General features: G+C 40.8%; 1 protein-coding gene across 4 annotated transcripts; it reads right to left on the bottom strand.

The window, feature by feature from the left end:
• Positions 1-203: 203 nt before the first annotated feature.
• Positions 204-18,510, bottom strand: mdm1 (Mdm1 nuclear protein). Of its 4 annotated transcripts, none has more exons than XM_029428045.1 (16): positions 18,175-18,492; positions 12,422-12,521; positions 11,894-12,022; positions 11,531-11,686; positions 11,295-11,386; positions 10,969-11,106; positions 9,680-9,829; positions 9,117-9,232; positions 8,551-8,593; positions 4,465-4,685; positions 4,296-4,385; positions 3,885-3,967; positions 3,711-3,769; positions 3,164-3,431; positions 1,492-1,548; positions 204-1,300 (listed from the first exon to the last, which is right to left on the bottom strand). In XM_029428045.1, the coding sequence occupies exons 1-16, from the start codon at positions 18,190-18,192 to the stop codon at positions 1,191-1,193; spliced, it is 1,830 nt and encodes a 609-aa protein (XP_029283905.1). In that variant the 5' UTR covers positions 18,193-18,492; the 3' UTR covers positions 204-1,190. The 4 variants fall into 4 exon arrangements, with proteins under 4 accessions (XP_029283905.1, XP_029283907.1, XP_029283906.1 ...); XM_029428047.1 differs by having other exon boundaries at positions 12,422-12,516; positions 18,175-18,490; XM_029428046.1 differs by lacking the exon at positions 4,296-4,385 and having other exon boundaries at positions 18,175-18,489.
• Positions 18,511-20,168: the final 1,658 nt, after the last annotated feature.

Here is a 20,168-nt window from a genome sequence, read left to right as displayed (position 1 = left end):
CCTGATAGTGTTGTGTCTTTGTAGACGCACTGTGACCTGTACGTTGTAACACGTGTGAATGATAAACTAACACTATGAGTGTACACGCACCTTTCTCTCTTCAGACATTTCAGGTTGTTCATAATGTTTTGTAAAAAGATCAAATTTGAACATTTTCAGAATGTACTTTTACTTCTTTGCACTAAAACAAAGGAAACATTGTGAGTTGTTTATTTGTTTATTTTTAAAGAAAGAAATGGGGGGAGGGGGGGGAAGTTTCAGGAATTTTGTTGTGAATTCCCAACATAATAAAGACGGTTATAAAAACAGCTGTTAAACCGAAAGAGGAACTTCAGGACATTTAGGGCTTTTACTGTGACCGGTAAGAACAGAAGGAGTCTAACTGGAGTAATAAAGTTTGCCGTCTTGTTTCATCGGCATGTTTTAAAATCCTCGTAAACATTTGAGCAACTCAACTCGTTACGATCACGTTGTTCAGGTGTGACGATGGTCGATGGTCGGCATGCGATATTCGCATTGTGTGTGAAATACTCACTAAAACAGTTTGAAAAAATATATTGACGTTCAAATGACTCGTAAGAAAATAACGACCTTTAACCATCAAGTATTTTTGAGGTACTTGTATTTTGTTTTATTGGGTAAAATATTTATGAATACAAACATTTTTAAAGCTCAGTCAAGAAGGAGAAATACGCATCATTATTTAAACACTGAAGGATCTCTTTTCATTTCATTAAGCTCTTTGTGTGTGATGTCATCATCTGTTTATTATGTGTATTGTTTTAACTGCAATTATTAATATTATTTATATATTAAAGCACAAAGTTTGTTTACTGTAACAGAAGACAGCACGAGGTGCATCCAGTGTTTTGGGGAAATCACCGTAAAACTTGTCAAACGTCCTTCAGGAGGAAACCGACAGATTTAAACTTCCCCTCAGATATTTATGCTTTGCATAGATTTATTTCCGTCTGTAACGAAGTAAAAACTCAAATAAGTTTGTGTTTTTGTCACTTTATGAGTTTGATCTGCAACATTAGTACAAAATAAACATAATTATTAAACGCACATAATTAAGACATTTATAAAAAACATCTATGACTTTGTCAGCACCTTGAATTCATCTATAAAAATACATAATTCTCACTAAGTTCTTTACAACATGTACACTACAGGTCAGAGGTCAGAGGTCATCTCTTCCCCCAGAAGCTCTCTCGTCTCTTCTGAGCGCGCTCCAGCACGGCGGACGCCACGGAGCAGGAGGCCGCCGAACGCCACGACATCACCGACAGCCGGTCGTCTAGGCAACGGGAGAAAACAAAGAAAGAAAATTATTAACATTATTTTTATTATTATTATTATTATTGTTATAATAATATATATATGTATATTTTTTTAATGTTACAGCTACAAAAACAAAACTACGTAAAGTTTATTTGATGACTGAATGGCGTGCGTTCAGGAAGCTAATTAAATATTTGTAATGTTGACCTTCATCAGAGCCTCGCGCCGCACACTGCAGCTCCCTGAACCTCAGACCCAGCTCCCCTGAGGACACATCACACACACGTCTCGTTATATCTTCTCAACACTCTGAAACTTTACACGCACAAAGGATTTCAAAATGAGAACTCTCACAGCTAATGTTTCTGAACATGAAATCTGATCTGTTGAGGAAAAGACGAAGAGAAGGAAGTGAAGTGAGAGTCCCGAGCGAACACCCGGAGGTTATCTTCAAATGTTATCAAAACATCGCAGAGGAACGCTTTTATATCTTCAGTTGATCCATTAAAACAGGTTGTGAGAACAAAAGAAGAGAGAGAACACTGAAACACCACAAGTCAAAGAGAAGAAGAGGAAGGAGAAGGAGAAGAAGAAGGAGGAGAAGGAGGAGAAGAAGGAGGAGATGGAGGAGGAAGAAGAGAAGAAGAAGGAGGAGAAGAGGAAGAAGAAGAGAAGAAGAAGAAGAGAATAAGAGGAAAGGAGAAGATAAGAGGATCAGAAGAATGAGATGATGAGAAGGGAGTCGACGAGCGACTTAGAGTAGAACTGTCGACCTACTCATCTCGACTATTCTCAACTCATAATCCTCTCGTACTCCTCCTCCTCCTGCTCTCTTTCTTCTCCCCGAACCCCTCCTTCTCCCTCCTCCTCCCTCTTCTCTCTCCTCATCCGTTCCTCCTCTCCTCCTCCTTCTTCTCCTCCTTCTCCTCCTCTCCTTCTCCTCCTCCTTCTCCTCCCCTCCTCCTTCTTCTCCTTCTTCTCCTCCTCCTTCTCCTCCTCCTTCTTCTCCTCCTTCTCCTCCTTCTTCTCCTTCTTCCTCCTCCTCTCCTTCTCCTCCTTCTTCTCCTCCTTCTTCTTCTCCTCTTTCTTCTCCTCCTTCTCCTTCTCTGTCTCCTCCTTCTCCTTCTCCTCCTCCTTCTTCTCCTCCTCTCTTCTTCTCCTTCTTCTCCTCCTCCTTCTCCTCCTTCTCCTCCTCCTCTTCTCCTTCTTCTCTCCTTCTCCTCCTCCTTCTCCTTCTCCTCCTCCTTCTCCTCCTCCTCCTCCTCCTTCTCCTCCTCCTTCTCCTTCTTCTCCTTCTTCTCCTTCTTCTCCTCTCTCCTTCTCCTCTTCTTCCTCCTCCTCCGTCTCTCTTCTCCTCCTCCTTCCCTCCTCCTTCTCCTCCTCCTCTTCCCTTCTCTCCTCCGTCCCTCCTCCTCTCCTTCTCCCCTCTTCTCCTCCTCCTCCTCTCCTCTCTTCTTCTCCTCCTCTCCTCCTCCCTCCTCTTCTCCTTCTCTCTCCTCTCTCCTCCTTCTCCTTCCTCCTCCTCCTCCTCCTTCCTTCTCCTCTTCTCCTCCTCTCCTCCTCCTCCTCTTCTCCTTCTCCTCCTCCTCCTCTCTCTCCTCGCCTCCCTCTCCTCCTCTCCTCCTTCTCCTCCTTCTCCTCTCCTTCCCTCCTCCTCTCTCCTCCTTCTCCTCCTCCTCCCTCTCCTCCTCCTCCTCCTCCTTCTCCTCCTTACTCCTCCTCCTCCTAATTCTCCTCACTCCCATCTAAGGAGAAGAAGAAGACGTGTTCGTAGCTCTTCTGATGATTCAAACAAATCATCAAAGAGAGAAAAGTTTTTATTGATTTGTCATTTTTAAATAAATTAAATCAGAGTCACTGAATTTTCTTTACGTCTCACCGTTGTGCTGGAAGTCGGCGTTCCTCAGAGTGCCCTGGATGCAGTGCTGTGGGGGCGGGACCAGTGGGGGCGGGGTTACAGGGTGCCGAGACGTGTGCTTCGTCCTGATTGGTTTAGAGGAGGGACCGGTGGCTGGTTTGTGGTCGGGGGAGGGGCCAGAAGAGGTGACGTGGGCGGGGTTATTATCATGCCACGCCTCCTTCAGCCTGACCGGCGTGTCGGTCGCGGTCTCCGCCCCCGCTGCCATGGAAACGGCCGACCCACACCTCTGACCACAAAACCCCAGCATCATAAAATATATCATTTAATACAATTTAATGTTGATGATATGATAAACATAATATCATGTCATTCAAAGTCATGTAATTTAATATCATATAATACAATCTAATTATATTTAATATCATGTAAGATGATACAATTTAATACAATTTAATATAATATAATGAAATCTAATTTTATATAATGTAATATGAATTAATATAATGTATTCTGATTTAGAATAATCTAATTATATTTAATATAATATGTTTGATCATAATATTACCGGTTTGTGAGGAGAAGATTCATCATCGCTCTTCAGTTTCCCCACGAGTATAGCGCCTCCTGCAGAACAAACAGAGGTCAGTGTGTGTGTGTGTGTGTGTGTGTGTGTGTGTGTGTGTGTGTGTGTGTGTGTGTGTGTGTGTGTGTGTGTGTGTGTGTGTGTGTGTGTGTGTACCAGTGGCAGGTGTGGTGAGATCATGGTGAGTTCTCTGAACCGGTCGTATCTTCAGCCTTGGAGTCGGTAACCTTCCCTCCTCCCTACTCTCACACACACACACACACACACACACACACACACACACACAGTTCAGTTCCTGAGAACTGGTGCGGCGGCATCTTTACCTTCTTTTACTTTTCATTACAAATTTAATCTGTGCAATTTTGCGAATTTGCGAGAGAGAAATTCATCAAAGATGGAGGAAACAGTTACTGCAGCTGTTTGTGATCAATAATAAACACGTTACACGACACACTCACAGAAACCCAACAGACTGCCTGATAAACCACTGACGCTGTGGAAACAGCTGCATCTCGTTCATCGTCTCTCTACTCTTTCTCATCATTCTAAAAGACAAGCAGAACACACTCGTCTGTACTTCCTCCTCCTCCTCCTCCTCCTCCTCCCCAGGCCGTGCGTCTGTCAGCTGTTTGTATCTGTGTGTTTCTACTGGAGCGGCTGAAAGCACAACACAAACACAGACGTTTACAAATCAGCTGAGAGAAGTTTCCACGTGACGCTCCCTCACGTCTGTCACCTGGCGAGGTCCAGAGCCTCCACGGAGGACGAGCTGCGGCTGTCCGTGTCGGGGCAGAGGTCAAAGGTCAGGCACGGGGTGGTGGTGTCGGAGTCCGTGGTGTCCGTCGGCTCCCACAGAGCGTTGTGTTGGGACAGAAGCTGGCTCAGGTGATCTCTGGAGAAGTTGGCTCCCCAGGCTCGATGGCGGTAGGACAGAGCCTGCTGCCTCAACGCCTTCGCCTGCACGCCAACAAAGTGTTTCATATTATAACACAGAACGAAGAATCCCAGGAACTAAAGTCAGAATCCACACGAGGCTGCGAGAGATGAAAGAGACTCTGGTGATTGTTATTGTGAACGCTTAATGTCACCTTTCTGTCCGTCACAAAGCTGAAACGAAGCGAAGGAGGATGAACATGTGCAGAAACCATGTGGGGGGTTTGTGCACATGATCAACACACACACACACACACACACACACACACACACACACACACACACACTGATTGCCCCTGGATAACCTCAGAGTCTCTGACTGTAACCTTGAGTGTGTGACGTCAGCTTCCCTCCACACAGCGAGCCTCACCGCAGGGACGATGGAAAGTCGCCCACAGACTCATTGATGGCGTTATTGAGACGAGATCATCAGATGATTATTATCATCATGATTTATTTCTATGACGGAAGTAAATATAGCGCACATTGTTTAGTTTCAGAGAATCATAAATATCCTTTAAAGAGGAAACAAAGTTGTGAACAGATTCTGGAACTGATAAATACTCAACAGCTGAGAACTTTGGTTTTGTACATTTTTATCTTCATGCATTTCCTCGGATTTTGCTGACTTCAAAAATATCATCAAATAAATGTGCAGCCCTGATGTGGGGGGGTTAGGAGGAGGTGGCACCTAAAGTTAAACGTGGTTCATCCATTAAGGCCCCGTCACACATCTCCGTATGACAGAAACGTACACTGGCGTACACGAACATTTGTCAGAGTCCAAATACGTCCAACTTTTCATCGGATCGGAAAAGTGAACATATACAGATACGCATGTCTCACCTGTTGATATCGCAACACTTACTTATACAGAATGTATCAGACGAATACCCAACGAATGCATAACGTATACACAAATATGGCGTATACAGAATATCGGCAACACGCTGGTGTACGTTGATATAAGGTATAAGTAGTGTTCGTTAAGAGCAGGCGGTGTAACGCTGGGGTGCGTTGTTGAACGCTGATGTTTTGAGCATGTTCAAAATTACCGGACGTACCCGACGTGTGCTTCATAACATATGCAGACGTTACGTTACGTTAGACATACGTGAATACGGAATACGTACGTGAATACCTACGTGACAGATATAGATATAGGCTACGTCGGCTGACGGTGAATCAGCCAGTTTATTGATAACGAGTGGATAACCTATTCCTACCCGATGTTAAGATGATGCCTGACGACTGGAGTAACTTATTAAACGTGTTTCTACAGAACAGCTAGCGTTCAGCATGTTAGCCGTTCTCCAGCATCAGCATGACGTGAACCAGACGGCACTTTTCCAGCTCCGTTGTCCAGACGCTCTGATACGTTTTAAATAAGTAAGTGATACGCTATCAATGTTTGACATGCGTATAATAATTTGTTATGTATTCGTTATGTATACGTCAGCTACAACACCGCTGTGGAAAAGTTGGACGTATTTGGACTCTGACACATGTTGAGCTACTTTTCATAAACGGCGGCATGTTTCTGCCGTACGGAGCTGTGTGACGGGGCCGTGTGTCTGGCGTGTTCGGCGTGTCGTCTGCGTCCTTCAAACGATCACAACTTACCCTTAATTTATATTAACCTATTGCCGATATTTCGTATGCGCCGGCATACGTTTCTGCCATACGGATATGTGTGACAGGGCCTTTAGATTTCATTGGACTGGCGGACATCTTGGATTTGAGCTTGCACGTCGCTCCATATATGAAAATCAACATTATGTTTTACAATAACTGTTAGAGATGTTTTGCATTTCTCATAAAATGCACAATTATTGTGATTATCTTCGACTTTCAGGGGCCAAGTCTTAAAGTCTTCCACACGACGTCACTGGGAAAACATTTCTTTATGGAGCTTTAAGACATTTATTGAAATATAAAAGGGCTCAAACCAGGAAGTACAGCCGACGTGTTTCCAGCTGAACTGATGTCAGCTGAAAGAAATTCATGCAGAAAAGTCGAAAAGTGTTTCATGATGCAAAAGCAGCTGCTGCCCAAACCTCCCCCCCCCCCCCTCGAACGACACTTTCCACAAGACTGGTGGGAATCTACCTGTGTGTGTGTGTGTGTGTGTGTGTGTGTGTGTGTGTGTGTGTGCGTGTGTGTGTGACTAACAATGACTTGTTTCCCTGAAATGAAGCTCTGTGGTTTCACTGCTGACACTCAGCTTTCCATCAGCAACACACAAACTAAAAGTTTAGGTAGCAGACGGGCATTGTGCAAATCCCCCGACGACCACATCAAAGAAAGTGATAAGGGAAACAGTGATCCGTCAGATCAACAGGCTCCCTGTGGTGACTTCTGCAGAGTTCAGGTCTACACAAAGAAAATCTGATATTGTCGACAAATCCAAATAAAAGACCTGAAAACAAACGAAGGAGTCTCAGACGTCTCCAGTGTTGTTAAAACACATCAATGTTCCTTCAACACACACACACGCGCTAAACACACACACACGTGCTAAACACACACACACGCGCTAAACACACACACACGCGCTAAACACACATGGGTCTTCAACACGGCCCCTAGGGGGTCCTTAGAGTTACTGCAGGGGGGCCGCCAACTATTCGAGTCGCTACGTATTTGTAGTTCAATAGTTTTGTACTGTTTGTTATTAGAGGCCCCGTTTTACATGCAACTGTAAGGGACCTCTGCACGAGAGCACCACATGTGTATTAATCCGCCGCTGAAAATAGTCCCAAACAGAAGCACTTTCCTGTTAGTTGGATCAAAGCTACAGCGAGCAGCTGCTCTAGAGATGCACTCGGAATCATACGTGGATTCTTTATGCATGTGAGGAGCCTCCTCTGGGTGTGCGATACATTCATCTCGCCTCCACCACACGACTTCTCAAGAAGCCTTCAAGAGCGCTTCCTCATGTGCAGATCTCATCTCCATGTTGGAGCTCCGTTCACTAAACGCTGACTCAGGGATGCATCACTGACTCGCTTCACAAGTGGAAAGTAACTCAAGTACTGTATTTAAGTACAATTATGAGGTACTTCACTTGAGTATATCCATTTTATTCTACTTTATATTTCACTCCACTACATCTCAGAGGGAACAGAGGACAGTCTGACAGAATATTCAGATTATTAATATGAAATATAAATCAACGAATAAATGATGGTTTATTATTATTATAGATGAAACTACACAGCAGTAATTAAAGTAAGATCCACATGTACCAGCTGCAAGATTAAAGTGATGAACATGTTAATGCATCAATAATTATAAAACAATAATATAATATATTGAGTACACATTTTTAAGAGAATACTGTTGAACTTTTACTTGAGTAAAAAGAGTTTTTCTACACTGTAGTATTAGTACTTGTCACTGCTAGCTTGTTAGCTAACATGTTTTGGAGTTTCTTTAAGGCTAGCAGTTTCCCCCCACCTCAAGCCTTTATGCTAAGCTAGCAGTTTCCCCCCACCTCAAGCCTGTATGCTAAGCTAGCAGTTTCCCCCCACCTCAAGCCTTTATGCTAAGCTAGCAGTTTCCCCCCACCTCAAGCCTGTATGCTAAGCTAGCAGTTTCCCCCCACCTCAAGCCTGTATGCTAAGCTAGCAGTTTCCCCCCACCTCAAGCCTTTATGCTAAGCTAGCAGTTTCCCCCCACCTCAAGCCTGTATGCTAAGCTAGCAGTTTCCCCCCACCTCAAGCCTGTATGCTAAGCTAGCAGTTTCCCCCCACCTCAAGCCTGTATGCTAAGCTAGCCTAAACATTAGCATTAACGTGCATCTTCTCATCTGACCTGCAGCTTGATAAATGTAATAAAGACTTTAACATTATCATTATTATGCACGCTCAGTAAACTGAACCCTGACCTGACGGGCGCCGTCGTCCGTGGCTCCGCCCCCCTCCGGGACCCTGTAGAGAGGAGAACGACAGCTGAACAGGATGCTTTTACAACACACAGAGACGAAGAGTTCATCCATAACGTTGACATCCAGATTCTAAATCTACATTTGAAAACTGCATGTTGTGCAGGTCTCTGAGCACAGAGTCAGATACAGACGAGGCTGCACTCAGATTATTATTAGGATTGTTTCAGACTCTGTGATACAAACATTTCAATAACTTCAGAGCGTTTAAAGTCCAGAAGTCAACATCTAGTGAAGAGAGAATTCACATGTTTTTATCTGATAAAATATTATAGTAATATAGCTTCAGCACAGATTTGTTGGTGTTTAGCTATAAAAACAACATTTTCTCTCTCAATGCTGCACAGAAACGAGTTCTGGTAATATATTATATTCTTTAAAGAAAGTTTAAGAATTTAGTTTGAGGATTTTTTCAATTTTGGTTTGAGTGATGACGTCATAAAATACAACGACATTTGGTACCGCAATAACACACACACACACACACACACACACACACACACACACACCTGTGTCCTCTCTGCACCTGAGGAGGAGGGGGCGTGGCATCCTCTTTCTGATTGGAGGGAACATCCTGTTTGGGGCGGGGCTTCCCCTCTGACTCCTCCCTCCTCTTTTTGTTGTTCTGGAGATGAAAACAGGACATTTATTGTGAAAAGTAATATGACTGCAGGAACACTGCGCTGTTACCTAGTTTAATTATAACAGTATACAAAAAGAAGAAGATTATTTTATAATCTATTATTTTATAATAATTGTTTTAAATAGTGAAAAAACGGCATTCACAATAATATCTGAAGCCCTTTGGGTCACATCTCAAATAACATATTTGATTTATAGCTATTATATATATATATATATATTATTTATATAAAGAAAAATAGCTAATAGTCGTAGTTTTGCAGGACGTAGCAGCAGTGTGTGTGTGTGTGTGTGTGTGTGTGTGTGTGTGTGTGTGTGTGTCTGTGTGTGTGTGTGTGTGTGTGTGTGTGTGTGTGTGTGTGTGTGTGTCTGTGTGTGTGTGTGTGTGTGTGTGTGTGTGTGTGCGTGTGTGTGTGTGTGTGTTGTATACCGTGTGTGTGTGGAACAGTGGGACTCTCTGATGATGCTCCAGGGGCTCGGGGGGCGGGACCAGACCCTGGAAGCTGCGCCGATACTCTGTTTCCATGGGAACAGGGTGTTTCTTAAAGGGCGGCACAGATCTGCTGCTGGCGTGGAGAACCTGCGGGGGGGTCAAAGGTCAGCAGGCACTTTAATTCGGATTTGTTCATAATGTCTCTTAAGTATATTTTTTGCACATTAAACACTTTACAGCTCTTTTCATTTTAAAACTCCCTGTTTTTGTATTATTATTTATACTTCTTTTTTTTTACCTGTTTTACTTTATTGTAATTTAGACTTCAAGCTAAAGTAAGTGAAGTTACATTTTATTATTTATTTTATTAAATTATCTATACATTTTATAGATGCCGCTGGAAAAAGGCTAAATTGTGAATATGATTGTCTAATTGTTGAATTTGAAATAAAATGTAAAAAGGGACTCACTTTTTATTTCCTATGTTTAATGTGACCGCTATGCACACTTTGTTATTCTGATTACAACAAATAAAATCAAAGATCAATAAAGTAACTAAATTAACCACTTTTAAACTCATCAATAGAATATAATAGAACAGCAGCGCTCTACCTCCACCTGCGGGAGCTGCAGCTCAACTACAGCGCTCTACCTCCACCTGCGGGAGCTGCAGCTCAACTACAGCGCTCTACTTCCACCTGCTGGAGCTGCAGCTCAACTACAGCGCTCTACCTCCACCTGCTGGAGCTGCAGCTCAACTACAGCGCTCTACCTCCACCTGCTGGAGCTGCAGCTCAACTACAGCGCTCTACTTCCACCTGCTGGAGCTGCAGTTCAACTACAGCGCTCTGCCTCCACCTGCTGGAGCTGCAGCTCAACTACAGCGCTCTACCTCCACCTGCTGGAGCTGCAGCTCAACTACAGCGCTCTACCTCCACCTGCGGGAGCTGCAGCTCAACTACAGCGCTCTACCTCCACCTGCGGGAGCTGCAGCTCAACTACAGCGCTCTACTTCCACCTGCTGGAGCTGCAGCTCAACTACAGCGCTCTGCCTCCACCTGCGGGAGCTGCAGCTCAACTACAGCGCTCTACCTCCACCTGCGGGAGCTGCAGCTCAACTACAGCTCTATAATAATAATAATAATAATAATAATAATAATAATAATAATAATACATTTAATTTATATAGCACACTTTGAAATACAGTGACATTTTAAGGGGCTTTCATAGTACATAGTACAACGTGAAGTGAAACGTGCGGTAGTATTGATCAGACAGCAGTGTACCTGTTCTGCAGTCAGTATTGGTGAAGCAGCAGTTGCCGGCTTCTTCCAGCTGAACTGTCTGTGGTACTCTGACCTTTGACTTCCTGACCTTTGACCTCCCGCCCTCAGCCCCGCCCTCCACCGCAGAGCGTGCTGAACCTGCGACACAGGATGATATTTTCAATGACGGCATATTTAACAGAGAGACACACCTGTGGTGGAGCTAGACTTCATTGTTTTGCTAGTTATGGTAACTTTGTGTCACAGACATTAGACATTGAATACGGTGTTCCTCAAAGAAGCTTCCTGTTGACAGCCCTAGTTATTGTTATTACATTTAGGCTCACCTCATTGGCCGAGGGCTTCGGTCCATCAGGCTCTGCTGTCAAAGGTCGGCTCAGCTGTGGTTGGCTGTCAGGCTCGGAGGGGCGGGGCTTCTCTGAGGAGACAGAAAAACATGTAACAGCTCAGAATCAAGAGTCTAAAGATGGACGTGCAGTACGTTGTCGACATCGTCAGACAAAACGAAGTCAGTTAAGATATACGAAGATAATGGAAGCGGAGCCATGTGATGTGTATTTACCAGATTTTCCAGCATCTCCTGGTTCTACTGAGGGTCCGGGTTCTGCAGCAGGTACTGGTCCTGCTGGAGGTCCAGGGTCAGCTCGTGCTCCAGGAGGTGTTGGAGGATTTGCCTCCAGAGAAGAGTCCTTCCTGTGGGCTGAGCGACTCCTTGAGGCTGGTAGTGAAGACGGACGAAATTTAAAGGACACCGTATTATCTTACATTGGATGCTAACATGCTAACATGCTAACATATTGTAACATACTAACATGGTCGCTTTAACTGTACGCTTGTTGATATGTTAGCATTACATACTGGAGGATAAACTTGCACTTTAATAACTTTATTGTGTCCACATGTGTTTGTTATGGAGGCTTCCTACCAACAGGGGGCGCTACTCTGTGTGCAGGCGGCTGTGGATCTGGAGGACGGAGCTGAGAGCTGCAGGACTGAGCGAGACCACGAGGACTGAACCTCCTCCGACGCTGGAAACACGGTTCTCTGCTGATACCTGAGAGAAAGACGAGTCACAGAAACAAACTGAGATTTTACACTTTTATCATAAATAAATAATCTGTCTGTCAATATTCCTCTGACTTTTAAGGTGAAAAAAATAAACATTTCAGAGGTTCTTTATCGTAAATTTGTGTTTCTTTTCCCGTAAATTTGCTACTTTCATCTCAGTGAATGTAATTTACAACTTTAAATTCAGAGTTTTCTTCGGAATATTCGCCTCCGTGAAGTGTCACCGTTTTAAGATGGTAAAAATGTTATTGAGCCAAATTCCCAATATAAAAACATGTTCTGTATTCATACTACTACAAAAAACAAAGAAGCAAAGAAAGAAAACATCTCAGCTTCCTTTTCACACTTAAGTTTGTCCAATCAGAGCGCTCGTCAGAGATCTTACCCATCTGGTCCGAGCGCAGGCCAGCCAATGGGACGCAGCGCTGAGACGACGCACTTCTGGACCGGGAAACCCTGTAGCTCTTCTGGTATTCACTTCTACACTGAAACAAACACACAAACATGCAATTTTAAATTGTAGATCCAAACATGTAACACACACATTAATGTAACAGGAACATGTAACACACACATTATTAATTAAGTTTCATTAATGTGTGTGTTACATGTTCCTGTTACATTAATGTGTGTGTTACATGTTCCTGTTACATTAATGTGTGTGTTACATGTTCCTGTTACATTAATGTGTGTGTTACATTAATGTGTGTGTTACATGTTCCTGTTACATTAATGTGTGTGTTACATGTTCCTGCTACATTAATGTGTGTTACATGTTCCTGTTACATTAATGTGTGTGTTACATGTTCCTGCTTCATTAATGTGTGTGTTACATTAATGTGTGTTACGTGTTCCTGCTACATTAATGTGTGTTACATGTTCCTGTTACATTAATGTGTGTGTTACATGTTCCTGCTTCATTAATGTGTGTGTTACATTAATGTGTGTTACATGTTCCTGCTACATTAATGTGTGTGTTACATGTTCCTGCTTCATTAATGTGTGTGTTACATTAATGTGTGTTACGTGTTCCTGCTACATTAATGTGTGTTACATGTTCCTGTTACATTAATGTGTGTGTTACATGTTCCTGCTTCATTAATGTGTGTGTTACATTAATGTGTGTTACATGTTCCTGTTACATTAATGTGTGTGTTACATGTTCCTGTTGCATTAATGTGTGTGTTACATGTTCCTGCTACATTAATGTGTGTGTTACATGTTCCTGCTACATTAATGTGTGTGTTACATGTTCCTGTTACATTAATGTGTGTGTTACATGTTCCTGTTACATTAATGTGTGTGTTACATGTTCCTGCTACATTAATGTGTGTGTTACATGTTCCTGTTACATTAATGTGTGTGTTACATGTTCCTGTTACATTAATGTGTGTGTTACATGTTCCTGCTACATTAATGTGTGTGTTACATGTTCCTGCTACATTAATGTGTGTGTTACATGTTCCTGTTACATTAATGTGTGTGTTACATGTTCCTGCTGCATTAATGTGTGTGTTACATGTTCCTGTTACATTAATGTGTGTGTTACATGTTCCTGCTACATTAATGTGTGTGTTACATGTTCCTGTTACATTAATGTGTGTGTTACATGTTCCTGCTACATTAATGTGTGTGTTACATGTTCCTGTTACATTAATGTGTGTTACATGTTCCTGTTACATTAATGTGTGTGTGTTACATGTTCCTGTTACATTAATGTGTGTGTTACATGTTCATGTTGCATTAATGTGTGTGTTACATGTTCCTGCTGCATTAATGTGTGTGTTACATGTTCCTGCTACATTAATGTGTGTGTTACATGTTCCTGTTACATTAATGTGTGTGTTACATGTTCCTGTTACATTAATGTGTGTGTTACATGTTCCTGTTACATTAATGTGTGTGTTACATGTTCCTGTTACATTAATGTGTGTGTTACATGTTCCTGCTACATTAATGTGTGTTACATGTTCCTGTTACATTAATGTGTGTGTTACATGTTCCTGCTTCATTAATGTGTGTGTTACATTAATGTGTGTTACGTGTTCCTGCTACATTAATGTGTGTTACATGTTCCTGTTACATTAATGTGTGTGTTACATGTTCCTGCTTCATTAATGTGTGTGTTACATTAATGTGTGTTACATGTTCCTGCTACATTAATGTGTGTGTTACATGTTCCTGCTTCATTAATGTGTGTGTTACATTAATGTGTGTTACGTGTTCCTGCTACATTAATGTGTGTTACATGTTCCTGTTACATTAATGTGTGTGTTACATGTTCCTGCTTCATTAATGTGTGTGTTACATTAATGTGTGTTACATGTTCCTGTTACATTAATGTGTGTGTTACATGTTCCTGTTGCATTAATGTGTGTGTTACATGTTCCTGCTACATTAATGTGTGTGTTACATGTTCCTGCTACATTAATGTGTGTGTTACATGTTCCTGTTACATTAATGTGTGTGTTACATGTTCCTGTTACATTAATGTGTGTGTTACATGTTCCTGCTACATTAATGTGTGTGTTACATGTTCCTGTTACATTAATGTGTGTGTTACATGTTCCTGTTACATTAATGTGTGTGTTACATGTTCCTGCTACATTAATGTGTGTGTTACATGTTCCTGCTACATTAATGTGTGTGTTACATGTTCCTGTTACATTAATGTGTGTGTTACATGTTCCTGCTGCATTAATGTGTGTGTTACATGTTCCTGTTACATTAATGTGTGTGTTACATGTTCCTGCTACATTAATGTGTGTGTTACATGTTCCTGTTACATTAATGTGTGTGTTACATGTTCCTGCTACATTAATGTGTGTGTTACATGTTCCTGTTACATTAATGTGTGTTACATGTTCCTGTTACATTAATGTGTGTGTGTTACATGTTCCTGTTACATTAATGTGTGTGTTACATGTTCATGTTGCATTAATGTGTGTGTTACATGTTCCTGCTGCATTAATGTGTGTGTTACATGTTCCTGCTACATTAATGTGTGTGTTACATGTTCCTGTTACATTAATGTGTGTGTTACATGTTCCTGTTACATTAATGTGTGTGTTACATGTTCCTGTTACATTAATGTGTGTGTTACATGTTCCTGCTACATTAATGTGTGTGTTACATGTTCCTGTTGCATGAATGTGTGTGTTACATGTTCCTGCTACATTAATGTGTGTGTTACATGTTCCTGTTGCATTAATGTGTGTGTTACATGTTCCTGCTACATTAATGTGTGTGTTACATGTTCCTGTTACAATAATGTGTGTGTTACATGTTCCTGCTACATTAATGTGTGTGTTACATGTTCCTGTTCCATTAATGTGTGTGTTACATGTTCCTGCTACATTAATGTGTGTGTTACATGTTCCTGCTACATTAATGTGTGTGTTACATGTTCCTGCTACATTAATGTGTGTGTTACATGTTCCTGTTACATTAATGTGTGTTACATGTTCCTGCTACATTAATGTGTGTGTTACATGTTCCTGTTACATTAATGTGTGTGTTACATTAATGTGTGTGTGACATGTTCCTGTTACATTAATGTGTGTGTTACATGTTCCTGTTACATTAATGTGTGTTACATGTTCCTGTTACATTAATGTGTGTGTTACATGTTCCTGTTACATTAATGTGTGTGTTACATGTTCCTGTTACATTAATGTGTGTGTTACATGTTCCTGCTTCATTAATGTGTGTGTTACATTAATGTGTGTGTTACATGTTCCTGTTACATTAATGTGTGTGTTACATGTTCCTGCTACATTAATGTGTGTTACATGTTCCTGTTACATTAATGTGTGTGTTACATGTTCCTGCTTCATTAATGTGTGTGTTACATTAATGTGTGTTACATGTTCCTGTTACATTAATGTGTGTGTTACATGTTCCTGTTGCATTAATGTGTGTGTTACATGTTCCTGCTACATTAATGTGTGTGTTACATGTTCCTGCTACATTAATGTGTGTGTTACATGTTCCTGTTACATTAATGTGTGTGTTACATGTTCCTGTTACATTAATGTGTGTGTTACATGTTCCTGCTACATTAATGTGTGTGTTACATGTTCCTGTTACATTAATGTGTGTGTTACATGTTCCTGTTACATTAATGTGTGTGTTACATGTTCCTGCTACATTAATGTGTGTGTTACATGTTCCTGCTACATTAATGTGTGTGTTACATGTTCCTGTTACATTAATGTGTGTGTTACATGTTCCTGCTGCATTAATGTGTGTGTTACATGTTCCTGTTACATTAATGTGTGTGTTACATGTTCCTGCTACATTAATGTGTGTGTTACATGTTCCTGTTACATTAATGTGTGTGTTACATGTTCCTGCTACATTAATGTGTGTGTTACATGTTCCTGTTACATTAATGTGTGTTACATGTTCCTGTTACATTAATGTGTGTGTGTTACATGTTCCTGTTACATTAATGTGTGTGTTACATGTTCATGTTGCATTAATGTGTGTGTTACATGTTCCTGCTGCATTAATGTGTGTGTTACATGTTCCTGCTACATTAATGTGTGTGTTACATGTTCCTGTTACATTAATGTGTGTGTTACATGTTCCTGTTACATTAATGTGTGTGTTACATGTTCCTGTTACATTAATGTGTGTGTTACATGTTCCTGCTACATTAATGTGTGTGTTACATGTTCCTGTTGCATGAATGTGTGTGTTACATGTTCCTGCTACATTAATGTGTGTGTTACATGTTCCTGTTGCATTAATGTGTGTGTTACATGTTCCTGCTACATTAATGTGTGTGTTACATGTTCCTGTTACAATAATGTGTGTGTTACATGTTCCTGCTACATTAATGTGTGTGTTACATGTTCCTGTTCCATTAATGTGTGTGTTACATGTTCCTGCTACATTAATGTGTGTGTTACATGTTCCTGCTACATTAATGTGTGTGTTACATGTTCCTGCTACATTAATGTGTGTGTTACATGTTCCTGTTACATTAATGTGTGTTACATGTTCCTGCTACATTAATGTGTGTGTTACATGTTCCTGTTACATTAATGTGTGTGTTACATTAATGTGTGTGTGACATGTTCCTGTTACATTAATGTGTGTGTTACATGTTCCTGTTACATTAATGTGTGTTACATGTTCCTGTTACATTAATGTGTGTGTTACATGTTCCTGTTACATTAATGTGTGTGTTACATGTTCCTGTTACATTAATGTGTGTGTTACATGTTCCTGCTTCATTAATGTGTGTGTTACATTAATGTGTGTGTTACATGTTCCTGTTACATTAATGTGTGTGTTACATGTTCCTGTTACATTAATGTGTGTGTTACATGTTCCTGTTACATTAATGTGTGTTACATGTTCCTGCTACATTAATGTATGTGTTACATGTTCCTCTTACATTAATGTGTGTGTTACATGTTCCTGTTACATTAATGTGTGTGTTACATGTTCCTGTTACATTAATGTGTGTGTTACATGTTCCTGTTACATTAATGTGTGTGCTAATTGGCTCCTACACATTCTATAACATCACATGTTTTGTATCTTTGTCTCTAAAAAGTCAACTCTTCATGAGTTCCTCAGAAAAACAGTTTCCAGCTTTGTGACATCATCTTCCAGCTGATCGAGAGGCTTTTTAAACACTTTATTTATCTGAAGAAGGAGGAGAATCTTCTCATGAAGGAAACTTCATCACAAACATCTGAAGATACATGTTGAACTGACAGGAAGGAGGAAAGTTGTGAAATGTCACTAAAGCTGTCAGACACATGCAGTGGAAGATTTAACAGTAAATACAGTAACGTTAATATTAAATACGGAATAGTACTGATGGAGTTTATTATCATATCATTAGTAGTTGTGACAGTAAATATAGTTGTGTTTGTACAGACAGGTGAATGTCAATCTGAAACGGATTATCTCATTACATCAGATTAAACCTCTTTAGTCCTGACTGAGTCTCCAGCAGGGTCCGGTCCGATACACCGGGACCGGAACCGGTTCTCTGGAGCTAAATATGTCATTTAGTTACAACCAGATCATGAATAATGCAGTTAGCGAGCTAGGTAGCTAGGTTCGTTAGCATCCGTTTGTTTGTCTAACAATGCTAACACACCTGTTGCTACTTACCTTGAAGCGGACGGTCATGTCTCGCGGCCGACTGAACCCCGCGAGGACTCACTCCTTTGTCATCGCGCTGATTTAAACTTGGTTAACTAGCTGGTTAATATCGTATAACTAGTTAACTAGCTAGGTTAGTTGACCAGCAACATGCTAACCAGCTGCTTCTCAGCTTCAGTTACAGGAACAAGCTGCCGCCGTTGCCATGGCAGCTCAACAGCGTCTGACGTAGACACGTTGACAACCGACGTCAGCTGTGATGTAGGTCAAACTTCACCCCTCAAAACACATTATTGTTATTATAAGCATTAATATATATTATTATTATTATTTAATGATATCCCTGAAAAATTATTATTAAAAATAATAACCTCTTAAAACCTCAACAAATATATTCTTCTGTATATATATATATATATATATATATATATATATATATATATATATATATATATATATATATATATATATATATATATATATATATATATATATATATATATATCTGATATATATATTATATATATATATTATATATATATTTGTATATATATATATAAATTGTCTATATTGTATATATAATGTATATATCTTTTATATATCTCATATTTACTTCTATTCATTCTATGTATCATCTACCTTCCTTTCGTCTCTTCTCCCTCTCTCTCTCGCTCTTCTCCTACTCTCTCCCCCTTCTCTCTCTCTCCCCTCTCTTTCTGTGTGTCCGTCCATCTCCTCCCCCTCTCTCTCTCTCTCCCGCTCTCTCCTATCTCTGTCTCTCTCCCCTCTCTCTCTCTCTCTGTCTTTGCCTCTCTCTCTCTCCTCCCTTCTCCTCTCTACTGCACATCCTCCTCATCTCTCTCTCGATCCCCCTTCCTCATCTCTCCCCCCCTTTCCCCATCCTGTTGTGTGCTCTCTCTCTCCCTTCTCCTCTCTCCTTTCCTGGTCATCTATCTATCTTCCTTGGTTGACTTAATATCCATATATTAACATCCACTCTGTCCTCTCTGTCTCTTCTCTTCTTCTTCCCTCTCTCTTCTCTTATCTCTCTCTACTCCCCCTCCATCCCTCTCCTGTCCTCTTGTTCTGTGTGTCTCTCCTCTCTCTCTATCTCTCTCTCTCTCTCTCTCTCCTCTCTCTCTCTCCTCCTCCCCGCTCCCATCTCTCTCTGCTCTCTCTTCTTCTGTAGATTGTCTCTCCTCTTCTGGTCTCTCTCTGTGTCTCTCTCTCTCTCTCTTCTGGTCTCTCTCTCTCTATCTGCTCTCTCTATCTTCTTTTCTGGTTCTTGTCTCTCTCTCTCTTCGCTCATCTATCCTCTGTCCTCTCTACTCTCATTCTGTCCCCTGTCCTTGTCCCTCTCTCTTCTTAGTGTCTTCTTCTCTTCTCTCTTTCCTCTTCTCGTCTCTCTCTCTCTCTCTTCTGTCCTGCTTCGCTCTCTCTCTCCTTCTGGTCTCTCTCTCTCTCGTGTGTCTCGTCTGGTCTCTCTTCTGTCTCTCTCTCTCCTTCTCTTCTGGTCCTCTCTTCTGGTGTCTCCCTCTCTGTCTCTCTCTCTCTCTCTCTCTCTCTCTCTCTCTCTTCTTCTCTCTACTCTATATATCTTATATCATTATATTATGGTATATGTATCTTTATGGTTGAAATGCACTGATTGCAAGTCTCTTTGGATAAAAGCTAAATAAATGTCTAATTTAAATCTTTATGTTTAAAATTTAAATCTTTATCGCATATTTTATTAAAATGCGTCGACATGACTTTTAAGATTTAAGATTTTCAAAGGCGCTGCTTCTATATAATTATATAATTATATAATTATATAATTATCGATTTAATCTGCATTATATTTCCTAGATTAATTATTTGGTCTTTAAAATGTCAGAAAATAGTAAAAAAAAGTGGTTCCGTCCAGTTTCTCCTTTAAGTCTTTACATGTCTAAAGTTATACACTTTAATATGATATAAAACATATTAAAGAGGCTGAAAACAGCATTTAAAGACATTAAAAA

This window comes from Cottoperca gobio, unplaced genomic scaffold (assembly GCF_900634415.1).
Source record: "Cottoperca gobio unplaced genomic scaffold, fCotGob3.1 fCotGob3_42arrow_ctg1, whole genome shotgun sequence".
NCBI lineage: Eukaryota > Metazoa > Chordata > Actinopteri > Perciformes > Bovichtidae > Cottoperca > Cottoperca gobio.
This window is presented reverse-complemented; position numbering and strand designations above follow the sequence as displayed.